This window comes from Petromyzon marinus, chromosome 42, assembly GCF_048934315.1.
Source record: "Petromyzon marinus isolate PM22_M1 ecotype Great Lakes invasive population chromosome 42, UKy_Petmar_22M1.pri1.0, whole genome shotgun sequence".
NCBI lineage: Eukaryota > Metazoa > Chordata > Hyperoartia > Petromyzontiformes > Petromyzontidae > Petromyzon > Petromyzon marinus.
The window spans coordinates 12,577,985-12,599,087 of record NC_133708.1 but is presented as its reverse complement, the minus strand read 5'-3'; the positions used below and the strand labels follow the sequence as shown (position 1 = coordinate 12,599,087).

At 49.2% G+C, this 21,103-nt stretch overlaps 1 protein-coding gene across 5 annotated transcripts in view; it reads right to left on the bottom strand.

Moving 5' to 3' along the window:
* Positions 1 to 16,710, bottom strand: part of LOC116951108 (uncharacterized) — a 191,394-nt gene extending 174,684 nt beyond the window's left edge. For 2 of the 5 annotated variants that reach the window (XM_076073536.1, XM_076073538.1), the window contains exons 1-7: positions 16,262 to 16,710; positions 14,234 to 14,305; positions 5,859 to 6,104; positions 4,639 to 4,819; positions 3,382 to 3,544; positions 2,617 to 2,710; positions 1,938 to 2,114 (exon numbers count right to left, since the gene is read on the bottom strand). In XM_076073536.1, coding sequence (XP_075929651.1) covers positions 1,938 to 2,114; positions 2,617 to 2,710; positions 3,382 to 3,544; positions 4,639 to 4,819; positions 5,859 to 5,931 — 688 coding nt within the window. In that variant the 5' untranslated portion in view covers positions 5,932 to 6,104; positions 14,234 to 14,305; positions 16,262 to 16,710. The remainder of the gene's footprint in view (positions 1 to 1,937; positions 2,115 to 2,616; positions 2,711 to 3,381; positions 3,545 to 4,638; positions 4,820 to 5,858; positions 6,105 to 14,233; positions 14,306 to 16,261) is intronic. The other 3 variants (XM_076073537.1, XM_076073539.1, XM_032969515.2) reach the window with 3 other exon arrangements.
* Between the last annotated feature and the right edge of the window lie 4,393 nt (positions 16,711 to 21,103).

Sequence of the window (21,103 nt, the reverse complement as noted above, 5' to 3'; positions counted from 1 at the left end):
TGGTGGAACAAGCAGACTCCACTCAGCTACCCCAATACAACACGCGTACTCTGGTGGAACAAGCGGACTACTCCACTCAGCTACCCCAATACAATACGCGTACTCTGGTGGAACAAGTGGACTACTCCACTCAGCTACCCCAATACAACACGCGTACTCTGGTGGGACAAGTGGACTACTCTACCAGCTACCCCAATACAACACGCGTACTCTGGTGGAACAAGTGGACTACTCTACCAGCTACCCCAATACAACACGCGTACTCTGGTGGGACAAGTGGACTACTCTACCAGCTACCCCAATACGACCGCCGGCACCCTGTTAGCAATACAACGGTAGCCCTGCTGCTGCGTGGTTCCAATGCCACGCGAAAGGAAAGTGTTGCCTGCTTGGTGTTTTCTTAAAATGCTGTAGGGCAATGGACGTGACAGTCGTCCGTCTAATGCCCATAAACGCGGCTTTCAGAACTCCTCCTTTGTGAACCCCCCACCCCGTAAACACCGCCTCCGAGGCACAGCGGCGTTAACATCTTTCTGGCAGTAAAATAAAAAAAATACTCGGAGGAGGAGGAGGAAAGGGGGGCAGGGAAATCATATCTGTGTCTTAACCTTTAACCTTTGTAACTCCTCAAATACCGCCGTGGAATTTCAGGAGTTTTTGTTTTCCTTTCAAAAACACAAATCTGTCATTCCTTGTTAAAGAAGAGTCTCGGTGATGTTGCTTCAGCCCCCCCCGCCCCTCTATCCCCCCCGCCCCTCTATCCCCCCCACCTATATCCCCCGCCCCGCCCCTCTATCCCCCCGCCCCTCAATCTCTCCCCCCGCCCCTCTATCCCCCCACCTCGCCCCTCAACCCCCCTCCCCCCGCCTCGTCTCTCTGTCCCCCCCTCCCACCCGCCCCCACCCACCCTCTATCCCCCACCCCCATTGTCGATATTAAGTTTCATTGGCCCGCAGATGCAAAGCAACTTTTGCCATCTCAAGTGATGGGGCTTGTGGCTTTGTTTTGTTTTCAAGAAATATCTGGCGGCGGGAGGGAGGCGGCAAAGGGGGGGTGGGGGGGTGGGGGGATTACATAATGAATATAATAAATATATAAACAAATGCACAAACTGCGTCTGTTCAAGCACCAGGGAAAATAAAGGCAACACACTCTAACTATATTTGAATGTGTTCGACAACGGCAGGTGAATGTCACGTGGGAGCCCCGCTAATTATTGTTTCACGAAGGGACCTACTAAGGCTGGTCGCTTCGCGCTTCCCAATTCGGTTTTGTTTTTGCGAGCTATCGTTTCTTTCGTCGTCACATTTCCCAAATTTTGACCACGGCACCAGCACGCGGGCCTCCTCCCCTTCTAATAATACTAATATCAACTCATCACGCGCACTCCAGAAGAGCGACCATTCCTACTCAGAGGGGCGTGGAGGACCCACAGACAAGCTGGAAAGCGGCCGAGCAATCAGCCGGCGCCAACAATTGCCCAAGCTTTGCGGTCCTCAATATATGAAGGTGTTGTCGGCCAATTGAGTGCCTACGAGTGCAGGGAAACCGGGGCATCCGGAGAAAATCCACGTGTGCGAGGGGGAAACGCTCTATCCCATGCAGACGAAAGAGGTGGAGTCAACATTTTTGCTGTACCGCCTTCTCCTGGCGAACTCGGGTTATACCACCTTGACGCCCACGGCAAGGGAGTCCTGCGATCCAGCAACCCTCGCCTTCGCAATGCCCGATTACAAACGTGCACACCTCACCGGCGAACGTCACGGGATCCGTAACGTTTCGCAAACGGTGCCTGCTTCATGCTAAGTTCACCCGCCGCTTGAACAAGGGTGGCTCGAACAGCAAACCTCTGCAAACCAGCGGCCAACGCGCCACGCCTGGGGCGATGTCACGGCGGCGGAGGTTGGAATGGGCTGCATCGAAACAGGGGAAGTTACCGGCAGTGGGCAGGAGTTCGGGCTGAAACGACAGCCCTGCCAACACGTGGCAGACTCTCCGTGTGATCCTGGGTAGGACGCTCCTCAACAGCTTGAATTCGTCGATGTACAACGAGTGTTGCTCGCTTGGCTGTGACGATATTATGTCCAGCTCCCCCTTGTCCGCGTTTTTGATGCCTGTCGAGATACGGCGAGACGGACGCAACTTCCAGGCATTAGCGGTGGCGGCGTCACCATCGTCAGCATCGATGTCTTTGAGATACCCCCAGTGGCCGTCTGGAACCCTCTTCTTTCCGATATCAGGAAACCACTAGAGCTATGCGCTTTTAAATTATCTCGATTGAAAAATTAATTTCTTTAGAACCCGTTTTCGTGTTTACTTTGTTGTCCTTTCCCCCGCACCTCCGCTTAGCACGGTTGGCTACGTGCGGTGCGAAAGAAGTTCAACATACACACATAGTGTCCCTGTGTGGAACAAGGTGAACGCAGCAAAGTCCTGAGAAGTGGGCATAAATCTGCTGGCAGGGGGGTCGGGGGGGGGGGCAATGTCACTACGTGGCATCCAAATGAAGTGAGGTAATTTGTGATAAAATTAGCCAAATCTTGATTGTTACTCCGTGTCGCGCTGCTGATGCGTCACAGCGGTGTGGGAGTGCGGTGATGACAGGTGGGAACCCACCAATGGCGTAGACCGTGACCCCACGACTCTTGAGACGATTTGAGGGATTCTCAACGGAGTCTTGGGACTTCCCGTCCGTTATAACGATCACCACCTGCAACAGCACCTCGCCAATCACTGGTTAGAACTGTCAACTATACGGTCACAAAACCTAAACGTTGATGAATTCAGTCACAGAGGTCCCACGCTATAACGAGCCTTAAGCGATGTTTGTGTGTATGGGCAGTCTTGAGTCGGTGGTGGAAATTCAACATTTATTCGGTGGGGGACCAGTCTATCCATAAAAGGACCATTGTTAATTTCTCTAGAAAGTCACATTAATCTCCTGGCTCATTAAATATACCAAATCATTCTAAGTGCCGATTACTTAATCAGGTAGGATATCATATAAATGCATCGTCTCTTTTGTAAAACAGCGGGTATTGTTATAACCATTGATCAGTACTCATCTTCGCGAGCAACCCTGAGGCAGGAGTAGATATTTCACATTCCCATGGTGGGGAACAGTCTGTCCATAGGATGGCCAAAGTGTAACTGCACTCAATGACTCATTCACCCGATGGGCTGAGTCAGTCCTACTACTGGAAGTTTAACTTGTGACTGCGAGTCGAGCGCCCTACCCCTCAACCCTGATAGGCACGTGTACACGTGTGGAGAGAGCCATTTTGTCAATCCACTGCTGGATGAGGGCCTACTCCAATGCGGGGTCGTGGGAACCAGAAGAAACGAGGGGGCACTTGCAGCCTCGAGCGCAGCAAGGGGCACCTTTGGCACGTCGGCGCGCAACGTGGACGGAGCGAAGATCGTGTCGGCCACAAACTTGAGGCCCTCTCCCGTGCGAGTGTTGCCCCCCTTGTAGGGGAGAGCTCGCACAGCCGACTTGACCTCCTCCCAAGATGTCGTGAAGTCCATCAGCCTAAACTCCATCCTGAGAGCCACGCATGCAAACAACGGCCAGATGTTAACTGCCTCGCCATGTATACAGGAGGTTCGTGGTTCAATCCTGACCCCGACGCCTGCTGTATTTTTGGAGTTTGTGTGTTCTCTCTTCCCGTGGTGGCATGGATTTTTGTTTTATGTGCATCCTCTCGTTTTCCCCTCCACATTTAGAACCGATGTACGTTTAGAGTATTTGGCTGCTACACATTTCCATGTGATAAGCCACTTCGTTGAGCTGTCATGTGTGGCCAGCTCGCTTTTGAATAAGAGCTGCATAGCTCAGTGGGCCTTACCTGGTCAAATAAAAAAAAAGAGTTTATACACAGTTTAACTCACTCACTCACCAGGTGCGACCTCGAGAGAGTGCTTTAACGGAAACATACATCAGCGACGCCTGACACTGCGGGTGCACGCTCCGATGGCGCAACAGGCGATGGATTCCTTTAAATGGTCGAGATCATGGCCGGCGCTCCGCCTAAACGCCTCCTCGCAGCCTTGCGCCTGACATGAGTGTGCTTCGTGCGCGGACAGCGAAGGATTAGGGGCTCAAGAATTAGCCGAAGGAGGAATGCGAGCGATATTGGTGGGTCCTGGAAATGGCCTGTTAAAACGGAGAGCGTCTGTCGTCAAAGCTGGGTGTGGCGCCGCACACCTGCAATTCAGCGCTTTGGGGGCAAGGGTTGGTGGATCATGTAGATTTGTGAAACTGCTCAATGTACTGGGCTGCAAAGTGGCCAGGTCAATGGTATTCCATCGGCCTATTGGCTCTCCAGACCAAAACTGTCAAGCAAGCGAAGTCTGGACAGGTTTTCGACCTTCTGGGTCTCATCAGCAGATTACCGGATGTTATGAGCAAGCACACTCCATTTAAACTACGGGACCCCGTTTAACATACACAGCAGTACGTACACAAACTCATTATGCGCTGCCGCGGTGTATTATGGGTAAAAAGCAAACGATGGGCTGCAGTTAAAGATCGATTGGCTGATCGAGAACTGGGCAAACTTCCTCGCGCGAGAGCACGGCAAAACTTTTTCGGCGACGGCCGCGGCAAAGCGGTGGGGGTGTGAAGGGGTTCCTCACCGCGGGTCATCGCTGAACTGCGCCACCGCCACTCGTATACCCGCCGTGCCCAGCGCGGACCCCGTGAAGGCACCCACAATCCCCTCGATGAAGGTCTTCACCTCCTCGAAGTTGGACCGCCCGATGCTCCAGGAGCCGTCGACGAGGAAGGCGACGTCAGCCACTTGCACGGAGCGGCACACTGCAGCAAAGCAAAAGGGAGGGGGGGTCAGGGGTCGGGGGGTGAGGGGTGGGGGTTCACCGAGGTTGGGAGGGTGGAGGGGAGGTGAGAAAATGGGTACACTGTTTGAATGGGGAGAGAGAGAAAACAAGTCAACGAGATGTCTGGCTCGAACGAGCATTCATCCGGCGCTTATCTTCCGTTTACAGCCCTGACCCAGTGGTGGAAATTCCACATTACTATGGTGGGTGGCGAGTTTGAATGCATGTATGTTGAACTTCTTTCACACCGTACGTAGCCAACCGCAATAATCGGAGGTGCGAGTTCGCCGATAGTACCGCCACTGTTGAAATTCTCCACAAAGTGGTAATCATGCTTTCGAACGCAGAAGGTTGATGATGGTGGAGATGGGCCAACCCCCCCTATCAGTATTTGAATTCACAAGCTTCACAATTGTGAGCCGCTCGCTTGACCGCTGAGCCACCCGGCCAGATTTGAAGGGAGTGAGACCGAGGGAGGTTTGTGAACGACGTGTTGTGGAAGTGTGGCAGAATGTGGCAAAAGACAGAGCAGCGGTGTTGGCGAGACGTTTGACTTTCGTTTATTTTGTCACAAAGTTGATCGACTGCTTTAATGTGTTATTGGGCACCTCTTCTTAATGTTACGGACTGTGCTATCGGCGTCACGTCAGGGAAGCGCGTGCATTTCCGAACGGAAATCTTGAGCCTCCCAGAAAGACCGGTTTCCCTAACATCACACACGAGACATCAAGAGACGGCGAAGTCGGATGGGTCGGTCGGGTTCTCAGAATGGACCAGGGGACCGGATACCAAAAACTGCCCCGAAGATGGACACCAACGGGCAAAAGGAAACCTGGGAGACCACGTGGGGCAAGACGGCGAGGGGCGAGCTGGCGGCGGCGATCGACCTCACTCGGGGCGAGGCTCAACAAGTTGCCGAGGACAGGAAGAAGTGGAGGGAACTCGTTTGCGGCCTTGCGTCCCACATGGGATGAAGAATGATTAACTCACTGGCTTTGCAGTAGCGCGGGTCACTTTACCTTCCTGAGCCGACACGCACGCCAGCAGCGAGAGTCCCACGCAGCACAGCACCCGGGCCCAGGGCAGTGCCATGGCCGCCGGTCCCCGCGAGCTCCGTAGCCCCGCGCCCTCCCACCCAGGGCGGCGTCGTCCTTCCTCCTCGCGGGCCCGCGTCGTCCCCTTGTCCACCCACCGCGCGCGTGACGCCGCCGCCGCCAACGCCGCGGATGAAGGTCCGAGCGGGAGATTAACGCCTGACCTGAGCGCTTACACACGAGCGGGGGGGGGGGGGGGAGCGCACAAACGCTTCTTCGTTTAGGTTTGGTCACGAAACAATCTGTGTCGTAAAGACCCGCCATGGCACGACACGACCAAAAGACATTTCAATTGTCACGCGTACAAAACGTTTGACGGTGCGCTTCACGCCTCTGGGTTGATGGACCAAATCTCACGATCACATTTGAGCAGCGAGTAAGATACGCGATGTTTCATTTAAAACTGCATCAAACGTCATCAGGAGATGATCTGGTAAGTCAGAATCACAATAGAGAATGTCGGGAAATAGTGGCTGCGAAAATCGATATGTTCAGCATCCTGCTTTATTGACTGTCGTCACCGATGATACACTCATTGTGACATTAACACTCATTAATTGGCGGAGAACATCTTCATATACAGAGGACTTCAGAGCTTCGGCACGATGCACTCTGAATCCAGGTGACCCGAATTCCATTCCCAGCCAGCCACGGCTATCCTCAGTGGCGAGCGATATCGGAACTGGTCCAGTGCACCTCACTTCACCAACCCATACTGACAAAAAGTGGGGAAGTATGGTCAGACAAATCTAAAGACTGACATGGGAAGATCTTCATCGATCAGTTGATGGACAAGAGACTGCCAGTTATTATTTTATGATTTGTGTTACATTAATTTATCCATGTCACAATCTACTCCTGTATATACCGTATACACCGTCTTATTTCCACAACAGGGTTCTTTTGACAAAATCACATTGTGCCATACATAGCATTGTCCACACGTCTAGAAATACAGGTTGAGTATTTCTATACGCGCGTATGAAGCAATTCGACACGCGCATCGCGAGCCCTACCAATTTGACGTCGGTCTGTGAACCGATGAATTATTATATCGCCCACTGGTCCGGTTTAGTGCGGGGATCCGATGCGCACCAGTGTGTACAACAGTGGTCAGTGTATTGCTGTTAAGTAAATGTATCGCATGGCACGCGGGAGGAAATGGGCCACGGCTAATTGCACGTGCCGCTTGGACGCAGACCCTACAACCTGGTCGCCGAGCAAAGTACGTTGCAGGGCGCCGAGGGAACAAGCACCTTGAGTAGTCACGCGTTGCCGTAAATTGGATTAGCAAGGGCTGAAAGAGGGTTAAGTTTATCACTACACCGCTGGAACGTGATTGCTGGGATTTGATCAATGTACCGCTTTATTACGATCAGTTTTCATTGATGAAACTCACGAAAGATTCCAAACCCAGCTAAAATTATTTAAAAAAGCAATGAGTTAGCAGTTGGGTTCACGTGAGGACAGCAAAAAGAAATGTATACAGATCAGGTTACACAGCCTACAATGATAGCATAGGGCTGATATACACACAGATCATGATACATACACGGCCCTCATCTTTATCCCTATTGTGCAAAGTCCAATTCATTTCCTCACTCAAATCAGCATTGAAGCGGCGCTCGTCCCCTGTTTATAGCCCCGGAGCCAGTGGTGGAAATTCCCCGTTCCTCTGGTGGGGGTGACACTATTGCCTGTCAACTTTCCCACAAAGTGACACCTAATTTAGCCACGCCGGCACGTGAACTCCGCAACCCTTCCTGATCGCGAGCCGCTCGCTCCACCGCTGATCCACACCTCGCCGGTTGTGGCTGTGCAGAAAAGCACCCCGGTACGCAAATCGGTTAACAGCGGCGTTCTTCACACGTGCACGGCCAGTGGGATTGTTGACACCCGCCGATATTCGTTACCCCATCACAGTCCCACATGACCACCCGATCGTTCAGCATCGGCGTTCCACATCGCAAGGCCCCGCGGGGCCACCGGCGGCCTCCCCCACGGTGGCCTTTAGTGCGGCCCCTGACGTGCGGCCTGCCACCTCACCCCCCCCCCCCCCCCCATAAAATACACAAATGTAAAAACACCCCACCCACCCATCATCATCGTCATCGTGCTGCTGTCAACCCCCCCACCCCCAATGGTTTCAAATGTGTGGCTGCCCCTGACGCACTGATGTGTCTTATCGGCGAAAGTGCCACCCGCATCTGAAAATTAGTGAAGGCCACCGGTCCACATGCAGAGTGGCCCCTGTGCATGGCACAATACGAGCACAAGCGCCGCATTCATGCGGAGCTTAGATATCACTCTCTCTATGAACCAAGGCCCCCCCCCCGCCACGTGAGTTGCATTCCCGGCCACGGCTAACACGAGTGGTGAGTGACATCCGAACTGGGACACTGCAACAACCAAATTCCCCCTCCCCTGACCCACCCCCACCTTCAACCAACCCCCCTCCGCTGACCTCCCCCCACCTTCAACCAAATACCCCCTCCCCTGACCCACCCCCAACTTCAACCAAACCCGCACCGGTCATTGTACTGAAGTATGACCACACAACTCCCATCACTCGGCTGAGCACGGTTGACTACGTACGGTGCGAAAGAAGTTCAACGTACACACTCGCATGGCCTTCGTCCAGCAGTGGATTTTAGGCGTACATTTACATTTCGCCTAACATACGCTACTCATTGATGCAATCCTCTCTGACCCATGTGCTGTGGAGAATGGCAATTGTTGTTGGTGAACGTATTCGCTCGCCAAAATATCACGATCTTACCTTCCTTTCGTTCACGTAAAACCACCGTTTTGGTAAGTTTTTACCGCAAAACACTCTTTAGACTCTAACCGAAATGGACAAACGTTATAATACAGGAACCCTGTTGAACCGGAGTGCTGAATCTCAATTAATATTTCCTCGACACGTTACATGCCATCGCTATTAATCGTACTCAAACTGTTACAGATATTGCCTCGGGTGGCTTTCTGGCATCGCGATTGAATGAAAAAAAAACTTAAACGGTTGGGAAATGAACTCGGCCCATCATCGCAAAAAAACAAAGTACCGTTTTAGGAAAAGTGCAGCCTGATTCTTCTACAAATAGAGGGGGGGGGGGGGACCCCACCATGAGAATGTAGAATTTCCACGATTGTCTCCGCACCTCCGATTAGCACGGTTGGCTTACGTACTTGTCTTCATATACCAATGCATAGATTTCTGTTTATATGATTGCGTGGTACTTTATGAATCCATAATCTCTGCCATTACATGGTATGAAACAAGAAAAGGTGAAAAAGAAAAAACAGAGCAATGTAATACAATACACTCTTAGACATTATTGTATCAAATAAAACAAATTCCATCCCATGTTTTAGTGAAATTGTTGAATATTTTATGCAGGAAATGGCATAAAATTTGTTTTCAAATTTACATTTTTTTTCTGGGGGGGGACCCCAGACCCCCTGGAAGATTTGGTCCCCCCCAATGTTGACTCCATGGCTACGGCTTTGCATTGACATGCTAATTTCTCTACCTCCCCTCTCTCTATTTAAGGCCTCGACACAGCGGCGTTGTTTCTCTGTGTGCCTATGTGTGTATCTCTCTCTGTGTGTCTCTGTGTTATCTCTCTCTGTCTATGTGTCTCCGTGTCTGTGTTTTGTCTCTCTCTCAAATTGAGCAATCTTTGGAAGAACGTTATCAACCAGGTGGGGTGTTGACTGTTACGTTAGCCGACTCTCTGTGTTGTATTGCAATACCTTTCTAAGTTTACTAGGTTTTTTTTTCTCTTTCATTTGTACCTGATGATGATGCAATCGAAACGTCGTATGCTATTTGCACACAGCGTTGGTGTACGGTGCTTTTTGTGGAATATTTTGCTGTTTTTTTCCTGGATTTTCTGTTTGCACAGTCACATAGTCACTTTTAGATGTTTTCCTGTCCATGTTTTAGTTTTTTTGTTTGTTGCGGTTGCACCCGATTCAAGAGCCGAATGGCTCACAGGGCTATACCAATTAAATGAAACTGAAACTGAAACGCACGCCGCGAAAGAAGTTCAACATTGCACGCACGCACACGCGCGCGCGCACGCACGCATGTCCGATGGCTGTCAGCCACATCGCACGACGCGAATTTCGGCCGGGAGAGACTTGGGCACGCGCTCCCGAGACCTCGCCTCGTCGCGCACGTCGCCGTACAGTGCGCCGAGCGAACGGAGGCTTGACGTCGGTATGAGTTATGGTCGAGAGCTGGCCCCCTCTCTTTGCTTTGAACGCCTGGACAGGCAGTCTTGATGTGGCAGCAAGCCGCATTCTTGCGGCAATAGTGGAGGAGGGGGGAGGGTTGGTGGTGCCACAGTTTGCACGCGTGCCGAAACGTGGAGGAGCAGGGGGGGGGTGGGAGCACGCGCGCACCCACATGCGTCTCTGGGCCCACGGCAATCGTCCTCCTCCGGCGGGCAGCCACGATTTGTCTGCGCGGCGGCTCAGGAGCCGCTCGCAATGCAGAGCGGTCTTCAATGTGGGCAGTCGCGCTGTGGGTGGAGCGGTGAGGTCAACAAGTGGGTCCGCACACCGAGCTGTGAACCCGGTAACCTGAGTGAGATTCTCCATAATAAAGTGTTTTTTTGTTTGTTGAATGTATAAATACGTCGTCATACCCGCCAATCGCCCGACAGAGCAAATGAGTAAGGTTCGTCATGTAAAAAAAACTGCCAATCAGTTGCTACTTCAGCACAACCGTTGTGTGTTGTAGAGTACACCCACAACATTTACAGTTCGAATATTGGTGAAGTTTCGCTGGTGATTACAACCAGCCTCATCAGGCGATTCGCCAGAATTGTGAAGACATCCTCCCATTTCAGTCTTCAGTCGAGCAACGATGATGAGCCCATCAGGCGCGAAGAGCAGAGGGGTGGGTTAATGTCGCCACATCAATAACAATGGATCATGTTCATCTGAAAAATATATATTAGAGATTTATATTGGTCGCGAAAGCCTATGTGTTAAACTGAGTTGGATTCTCAGCCACGGCTGACATCAGTGGCGATTGACACAGGAACCGGTCCTTGGTCCCGGCCACACTTCACCAACCTGCACTGACCAGCGCGGGGACGTGCGGTGGAGTGGTGGTTCGCGCGCCGACTCGTGAATCCCGGCAACGCGAGTTCGACTCCAGGCCATGGCTAATGTCCGCGGCTAGTGATATCGGCACCGGTCCTGCATCTCGCCCACCTTACGACCAACTCACGCTGATCGGCATGGTGAAGTGTGGTCAAGTGTGGTCCCTTGACCGACACAGTTAAGTGGAGGCTTTCATCCAGCAGCGGATTGACGAAAGGCTGCGAATCCATTGTCATTCACGCTTAGGCAGGCGGTGGCAGCTATGTCCGCCTGTAACCCAACACTGATGCTGTGCAACTCGACCATAGCCCGGCTTGCCTAGGAGAATGCCGGAACAGCCAAGTGCGAACTAATGTCGTCTGTCCCTTCTCGACAGCATTGCCTGCTCACACGCGTGGATTTTCTCTGGGTGCTCCGGTTTCCTCCCACAAGTTTAAAATCATAAATTTTCCGAAAATATCTTAATATATATAGGTCTGTAGAGCACGGACAATGTATGATGCCGGTTCACCATCCGGCTGCCTACCAGCTTGTCTGTGGTTCCTCGGCGATTGTAAGATGCATTTTGCACGACCAACTTCATATTAAACTAAACGAGTATCGTTACCATTATTTCCAGCGAGCAATCAGAATTTTTCCACCAAGAATTCACACACACACACCCCGGCCCACTGAGCATTCCCACGTTATCCGCTGGGCCATTATCTCATCCACGGAGCATTCATCCCCGTATTCTTGTGAGCCTGACCTTCTGAGCACTCAAGAGCACAAAAAGGAAAAAGGTTTTTTTTGGTAACTTATCCACACGAACGTGGGGCCAATGCTAATCGCCATATGTGACCTTGACCTGGGAGTGGAAATTCCACATTCCTCTGGCAAGATCCAGTTTATTCGTTGTATAACCACTGTAGATCTGTTACAAACAAAGCGGTAGTCATTTTATTGAACCCGGTAAATTGATGATGGGTCGAGTCAACCTTATTCAGGATCTAAACCCGCAACTCTCAGATTGGCCCATCGACCACTCTAAAACGACAGTGCCACTTAACCTGGAATTAGAATAGAGTGTATGTGCACGACACCACGTGTGAAAAAGAGCTTCATAGCTCATCGGATTGCTTAACAGCCCATCTGATTCCTCCAGTATGAATCAAGAGTCTCATCCCGAACAAACGCGACTCGTCGGGGGCTTTTCTTGTTTCTATTGGCTATGGTGCCACGCTTGACGGGAGGACGACTAACTCCGCTTTCGCCGACCATGGGATGGTGTATTTTTAAGTGCTGAGCACGAGACGCCCCTGCGGGTGAAATCAATGCTTCCCTCCATCGAATGAAAACTGTGGCGGAGTATGTGTCCGCTGTTCTCCACGTTCCTGAATACGGTATCAATAATTGACAGCCCCTCTGGCATTCTACCGCCGGACGAAAGATTTTTCCACCGTGCCAGTGTCGGTCATGGGTCGTCATATGACCGACACTTCGTCACGATGTCCAATGCGAGTTGGTCCAAGATCATTGATGCACCAACGATGTTGGCCACGGAAGGGAATCGAACTCAGGGCACCGGATCCACATCTCAATTCACGAATCGAATTTTAATTCCGGTGCCGCATATCAGCAGGCCTAATAGTTGCGTGAAATATCCAAACCATATTTAACGTTTCTGTTGATATACAGTGAGGGAAAAAAGTATTTGATCGCCTGCTGATTTTGTACGTTTGCCCACTGACAAAGAAATGATCAGTCTATAATTTTAATGGTAGGTTTATTTGAACAGTGAGAGATAGAATAACAACAAAAAAATCCAGAAAAACGCATGTCAAAAATTTTATAAATTGATTTGAATTTTAATGGCAAAACCCTTGTTGGCAATCACAGAGGTCAGACGTTTCTTGTAGTTGGCCACCAGATTTGCACACATCTCAGGAGGGATTTTGTCCCACTCCTCTTTGCAGATCTTCTCCAAGTCATTAAGGTTTCAAGGCTGACGTTTGGCAACTCGAACCTTCAGCTCCCTCCACAGATTTTCTATGGGATTAAGCTCTGGAGACTGGCTAGGCCACTCCAGGACCTTTATGTGCTTGTCAAGCACTGAACAGTCAAACATCCTCCACGACCCATACCACGCAGCAAGGACCTCATCCAGCAGTGGATTGACAAATGGGGTGCTCACGTCATGCAGGTCGATGACATTTGCAAGAAACACACAGCAACAAAGATCCCCCGTGTAGCCTTCACAGACTGTTGGGGCAAGTGCTGTTAGCGAGCACCTATGAAGGCCGGAACGGCATGCACGAAGGGGTGGGTGGCCAGCACCACGCCCGGCCGCCTTTGTCTCCCGAGTGCTAGTGATGTTTACTACACACCGCACCGGGTACACATTTGAGGCTGAGTCGACCTAGGAGAGGCCCAGGACCGGTTCAAATATTTGTCACTGACGACGGTTGTGAGTGGAAATTAAATTTGGGTCGCCCGTTTTGTAGAGCAGCGCGCTAACTGCTGCGCCACCGCTCCCCACGATAAAAAAAAGAATCTCAAAGACACATTCATAGTGTTCGGGATTTCTCTAAGCATTGGACTCTTAACTGCCCTAGAATCTCAAGTCGCCTTAAAATCATAGCAATGCCCAGCTGTGGGTTTCTTAATTAGCCTAGGGGACTCCCTAATGGGAACTGTCCCTGCGTGGCACAAGCTGAAGTAGTACCATCCTTGCCAAGCGGGCATTAACATGTCAGTATGGGGGCGATGTTGCCTTTTCCCACCACTAATTAATATTGCTTAGAGTGATGAGCATGGATGGCTAGCACGGTTGGCTACGTACGTTGCGCAACAAGTTCAACAAACATTCGTATATTTAATTTGAACAAAAATAAGAATTCACATGGGTAATGTGCTGTACATTGCATAACCAGGGGCATTATAACATTCCTCCATTACATAACCGAATCATTGACATGTGCGCCGCTAACGTAGCAGCATTAGACTAAGTGGCTTGTTTTACGCTGTGGTGAATTGGCAGAAAGGAGAGCGAGCCGGCCATCGTTTCGAGAGGAATCAAAGAAGACCATATGAGCAGGATGAGGAGGAAGGGAGTGGGGTGGGGGAACAAAACGTAAAACCGTGGATCGGAAATGAATAACACTCGGAGCAAAGTGGTGAATTTAAAGGGGAGCGTCACTTACGGTGGTCAATAGGGGGAATGTCAGTGAGCAGAGCGGAGACAAATATTCAGTCCAGGCGTCTTCCCTTATGAGCTGTTATCCACATACACACACACATAAGCAGAGAGACACGCGCACACACGGGCTGATTATGGACATGCAGTGCTCATGCAAAAAGACTAAGACTAAGATTCCTCCGTGTAGCCATAACAGGCTGTTGGGGTCAAGTGCTGTGAGCAAGAGGCAACCTATGAAGGCCGGGACAGCACACGAGGGGTTGGGTGTGCCAACACCACGCCCAGCCGCTTTGTCTCCCCAGTGGTGATGTTTACACACCGCACCAGGTACTCGTTGGAGGTCTGAGTCGACCTAGGGGAGGCCCAGGATCGGTTTAGATAATCGCTATCAGCGGTGTTGGCCGTGAGCGGGAAACGAACCCGGGTCGCCAGGTTCGTAGCGCAGCACTCTAACCGCTACACTACCGCTCCCATGTGCACAGTCACACATGCGCATGTGTTTATACCTGGTGATTAAGAATAATGTACGAATATTCTGCTCAAATCTCCAATATTCTTACAATCTGCATTGTTCTTGAATCAAATATTTATTAAATATTAACACACCGTGCCATGATGATGATTGGCAAAATGTCCAAAAATAAATTATAATCATCCATGTGTGAATACATGGTCAATAATACGCATAATTGTACAGTGGCAATGATAATAATTCTAAATATGCTTCATTAAGTTTAACACGTAGGCTTTCGCGACCAATATTATTCATAATAAAGGTTTTTGGGTTAGATCGCGTTATTTATAAATGTGTCGTAACCCTCTACCACCCGACACGGCCAATCAGCAAAAAAGTGTCACGTTGACAAAAGACAAATAATTCACTACTTTAGCCCACCGGTGTGTTGAAGAGTGAATCCACATTTACAGTTTGAGTACGACGTTTCGCTGGTAAATACATCCAGCATCATCGGGCATCATCGGGCGAATTGCCCGATGATGCTGGATGTATTTACCAGCGAAACGTCGTACTCAAACTGTACATGTGGATTCACTCTTCAACACACCGGTGGGCTAAAGTAGTGAATTATTTCTCTTTTGTCAACGTGACACTTTTTTGCTGATTGGCCGTGTCGGGTGGTGGAGGGTTACGACACATTTATAAATAAACGCGATCTAACCCAAAAACCTTTATTATGAATGCTTCATTAACTCTGGAAAGCGTGAATCTCAAGAGTCCTTTCAAGGAGGATTCTGCGTTGGGATATCTGGCCAATTATTGTTCAGCGTCTGGTGTAAAAGCAGAGTTTGCAGAGCAACCCCGCAATGCATATAATTTAATAACAATATACATGCATGCAAATATGATTTCAACCTATTTGCTGTACTGCTGTCGGGTGACCGTAGCATACCCCCAGCTGATGGAGAGTTTCACAACAGCTGTCTCTGATTGCTCGAATCACCAACCATGACCTCCGGAGATGCATCGTACACAATAATCATGAGCGGTCGTTGTGGAAAATATAAGAACTAAAATAAGATACTAATCCAAAAAACACGGGCAATTGTACAAGCATCACAACCACAATGCATAAAAGTCAACAGTTACTGCAATTTGGATGGTATGAGCCTTGCCATAGCAATGTGGAATTTCTACTACCGACTCACGGCTGCCAGCAGAGATGAGCATTACTGCACCATACTCACTTTGTTCATCCTGCTTAGCACCATCGTCGTCATTAACACCACGATCATCGTTAGTTTAGAGCCTTCATTAAAAGACAAGCCAGGTTGTGATTGTGGCCATGCAACCCAAACTATGGGACCGCGTAGTAAACCGCTGTTAGTCTGCACTCCTTCAACGAAGGAGGAGGAGTAGCAAACCTCTCTCCATAAGGAGAGTCTAGAAGAGCATTAAAGCATCACACAGCCACAACATCTCATCGTCACATCTGTTACCATCTCTGACCAGCAAATAACAACCGGACCGAGAAGCGAGAGAGAGAGAGAAAGTTAGACATTGCGTTCAACAAACCTGCAATTCATTCGCGAGTCGAAGAAGTGAGTTTATCCGTGCACTTTCGCCTCTAGCAAAGAGAGACAGGTGTGTCAGCTAAGGAATGAGACGCGCGCGTGTGTGTGTTCGTGCGTGCGTGCGCGTGTGCGCGTGTAACTGGGTCTACGGGCGACTTGTGTGTGTGTTCGTGCGTGCGTGCGCGTGTGTGCGTGTGACTGGGTCTACGGGCGACTTGTGTGTGTGTGAGGTTTGTCCAAGTGACAGCGGGGGCAGCAGAGCCAATGGTGGTGGGTGGCTAACTCCACCCACCCCCACATATCCACCCAAAGCCTGAAAAGTGGCCAAAAAAATAAAGAATTAAAGAAAATAAATGGTGGGATGGGCGGGAGAAGAAAGAAATTAAATAAAGAAATGTTTTAAAGAGACTTAGGAGGGGTTTTTTTTTATATGAATGGGTTCACTGGTGAGAATGTGACAACCACAGCTTTTATAAATGTTCTCTAAAGAGAAACCACTGTAGCTGAACCTTAGGGGTTTTTTGGTACGTGAAATTAATTGTTTAGTTCCTGTCAGCGTAAGTTTACATTCGTATGAGGATTATTGTAGTTAATTGAACCAAGTAATTGGAATTTCCAAGATAAAGGTGCAGGACTTCTGTAATTGTTTGCGTATGCCACTCCTGGCAGAAAGCCCGCTCTTGTAGGCCATGAGCTAAAGGAGAAACCGATTACCTGATTTCAAACGATTGGCACATCAGTGAATGGTATCGGCCACGTAGAGAAATTGGAACCGCCACTAAATATATGCCACCTCAGATGGTAAGTGAAACATCTGGTCTGGGTTCATGGACTAAATTGGAAGCTTAAGAAAGCCCCTCTAGATCAGGACCCCCTGTTGTTGTTGGCCTACTCTTCCACACCGGCCAGACGTTTTGGATGAGTTGGGATTACCCACACTTTAAACCCAACAATCGTGACCTGTCGCTCGACTGTGGCGTTACCCCCTGCAGATTCTGTTCGGCAGGAATTCATTGTTTCCACTGCCGCACCGGGAGATGAAAGTGGCCACCTCTGGGTTGCAGGTCCGGTGTGTTAACCATCACACAGCAGCAGAATGTTCTCATCATGTCAAGGTATATACACTATGTACAAAAGTCGCTATGTGTGCTGGTAGTGGAAGTATAATCATTATCCACTGCTGGATGAAGGCCTCCCCAAACCATCGCCATCTCTCTCAGTCTTACAACGTGCAATTTTTGTTTCATTATTAATATCATCACAACATGCTCTCGTCTGATTAATTCACGTAAAAAAACACATTGTGGTGCAATGACCTATGGGATCTGCGGAGCAATCTTTTCCACCAGTGCACGTTAGAGCAGGCAAATTCTGGACCAGCTTTGGATTTTGTCAAGTGCGTTCACGACCAATCTGTGTGGACTTGTGAGCATCATCCCCCTCCCCACCCCCTCCACATGTGCCCGACACGTCTTGGTTCCCTACTTAGATTCTAATTTCCACTTCTGTGTAACGAAACAAAAATGTCAGCAAATAAGGAATGATGCGAGCTCTGCTATCCTATTACAACCCAGACGACTGCTAATTCTCCTTTCTTACCTGCATAGCCTTTAACTAATATCCCCAGCCGCCCGTGATGTCGAATCCCTGGCCCCTGTTCAAGTGCAGGCTATACCTGTCTTGAAAACCCACAGCGCCTTCGTGATCCACAGCCCTGCGCTACAAGAGTGGCACGAATATCGTTATGAGACCTTCCTTATTCCCCCCCCCTCTGCCTACGACTGACTGCCTCTCTCCGAAAGATAAATATGGCCATGGTTCCTGATGAGCCGCATATACAGTTAGACATAACAGAGAAGAAAGATTTAGATATCTCACAAACTCGGGATGATCTCTTTGTGTGATCCAATAACCTCATATTTAAAGCATGGGATTAGATGCAAGCGACATCATGCCCAGCGCATTGCCACACTATTGTTTATATATATAAATGCCACCCTGTGTGTTGCATTTGAATGAGCGTTGTTCAGTTTGGTTTCTGCCAAAGTATTTTTTTTTATTACATTGACAAATTCCCTGGGACATAATGGACGCGTGCCAGGCAGCTTCATAAATTTGCAATGCTGGGAAGTAACAGGTTACAAGTGTAGCGTGACCCAGTCGCAGCGCCACTTGCTGCTCATTACAGAGCTGCACGGTCGGTATCTGGCAGGCCATCCTAGTTAATAATACGAGCGTCATAACCATAACATTAAACCGTCCGCTTCGCAGTCGACGTGATTCAAAGAAGACTACGCCAATATATGTGCCTGCGTCATGACTCAACATTTTCCGCATGGAAAAAATGACTTGCTAATTATTTAATTGGGAAATGCATAGAAATCGTCGCCACCCCCGTCGTGTAAACTTTGCAGGGCCCTCCTTATAAAGAGTCTTGAGACTCATTGAGCCTATCATGGGTAAATAAATCCATATACTATCTACACGGTAAATGTCCTGGTTTGGCCAGGATGGTCCCTGGTTTCAGAGGCTGTCCCAGTGTGCTGAATATGGTTACCATCTGCCATGATTTTCCCAGGATCATCTTCTTTTCACGTTATTGTCATTCAATTTCTGTCGGTTTTCCCGTGATATAAAACAAAGTCCTGTGTTTTGTAAGTTGCATAACAATACACCAATGAAGCCAATGCGTTTACAAGGAGTTATTCCCTCTTCTGGTGTCGTGAGACATTCTTATTTCCAAATGTCCGTTTTTGTTGTTGTTGTTGTTCTTGTGTTAGAGTCGGCAACCCTAGTCCCAAGAATTTGCGAAAATTAAGATTTGTCCCAGTTTAAATTATTTGAGTTTCAAAGCCCAGCTCATTATTTGGGCAAAGGGCGGGGCTACCAAAGTAGTGGGCGGGGCAATAGAGGTGGTTCGCAGAGCTCCCTGAGCAGTGGGCCGGGCTACGCAAGCAGTAGGCGGGGCACGTACGGAGTTGGGGGGGGGTACGTGGGGAGTGGGAGGGGCTACGCGAGTAGCGGGTGGGGCTACGTGGGGAGTAGGCGGGGCTACGTGGGGAATGTGCGGGGCTAAGTGAATAGTGGGGGGGGGGGGCTACGTGAAGAGTGGGCGGGGCTACGTGTGGAGTGGGCATGGTTACACGGAAAGTGGGCGGGGCTATTATAAAAGGAGGCGTGGCTGACAAGAGGGAGGCGCTACCAGCTCAACATGCGTCCTGGTTGAGCCTCCAAGTGCAATTAATCCATAACAGCAACAGGTGACCGAGTGGCATTACTGAGCATGTGCAGTGTGATTCATTCCTATTATTTATTTCTTACCTGTTGTATTTTTGTTATCGCAATATACATTTTAAAGGGGGGTGATGGGGGGTGTCAGCAGCTTGGGTTAAAGTAAGGACATCAGCAGCCAATGCACACGGAATCAGAAGATGTATTCATCCTGGAGGAATCCGATGCGCTATAAAGCTCTTTTTTTACAGATCTCCAGTAGGGGTGGGTCATAACGTTAGAACAACAAACAATACAACACGATAGGAGCGCAAAGTATGAGAAAGGGAAACAAATCACTTTAAAATATTATAATTTCAATAAAACTAAACAATGTTTATCTTACCAGGTAAGGCTCACTGAGCTGTGAGCTTCTTTTTCAGAACCGACCTGGCCACAAAATGAGAGCTCAACGAAGTGGCTTATCATATGGAAATGTGTGGCCGCAAACGCATAGAAATAATCTAAACGCATGTTTCTAGATAGGGATACAAAGCCTTGCAGAGGCACGGTGTTGTAGTTTTTTTTAAGGTTAACTCAACCTGAATGTATGTTATTTTGATTGATAAAAAGCAATCCCACATTTATATTAAATTCACTGCCCTCTGTCGATACCGTACACTGCTGGATGAAGGCCTGCCCGTTGCTGGCTCGGTCGTTGCGGTGTCGTTTGCCATACTTGACCGCACTGGGTGGTCAGTGCGGGTTGGTGCAGTGTGAACCCCCACCCCCACCCCGGGACCTGTCCACACACTACTCGCCGTCGACGCCACTCGCACGAGCGGTCAACTCGAATCACCGCCAGCGTCACGTGCGCAGCGCGGTCGAACCACGTGACCATCGCTCTTTCTCCAAAGTCGATCGCGACATGAGATGTACATCATTTTCAAGATACAAACGTTTTCAAGATACAAACGTCGTGATTTTTGTTGTTTTATTTTTTACCTACGTGACTTTACCGAATAGAACCAAAGAGTATGGATACTTGATTACGCTAACGTTTTTGTTCGAGAGAGCGTCAATCTGATCAACTTATTTGTATAGTCTACCGTCTCGACAATGGTTGCATTACCCGCAGTGCCGGATTTAGCTAGTGCAGAGCCTGTAGGCCTGTAGCATATGTTATAGAGGGGCCCTAAATAAAAAAATAAAAACACGTAAATATTAAAACAAACATTTTTTGCTTGCATAGTAAAGTAATTTTAGTTTTTCATTTGCTATACAGCCAGATAAGACGACAAATCGCTAACCTTAAACACCCAGTCGTTCATAAAAGTTGAAGGCGGTATAGTACTATAGTAATAGAGCAAGTGCAGAATCACTGAACCGGAATTGATAGCTTGAAAGCATTTAGCGCGGGGCTATTGAAAGTGCGGGGGCCCGTAGCATTTGCAGCTTCTTTTGCTACTGTGATAATCCGGCACTGATTACCCGTGTGCGTGTGATATTGTGTAAACGACGAGATGGAGAGAATATTTGCAGGTGACCACACGAATGATTAACTATGGATTTTTTTTTAATGATTAGAGTGGAGCAAGGCAGGAATGTCACCTGTAAAGATACATGTGTGTGT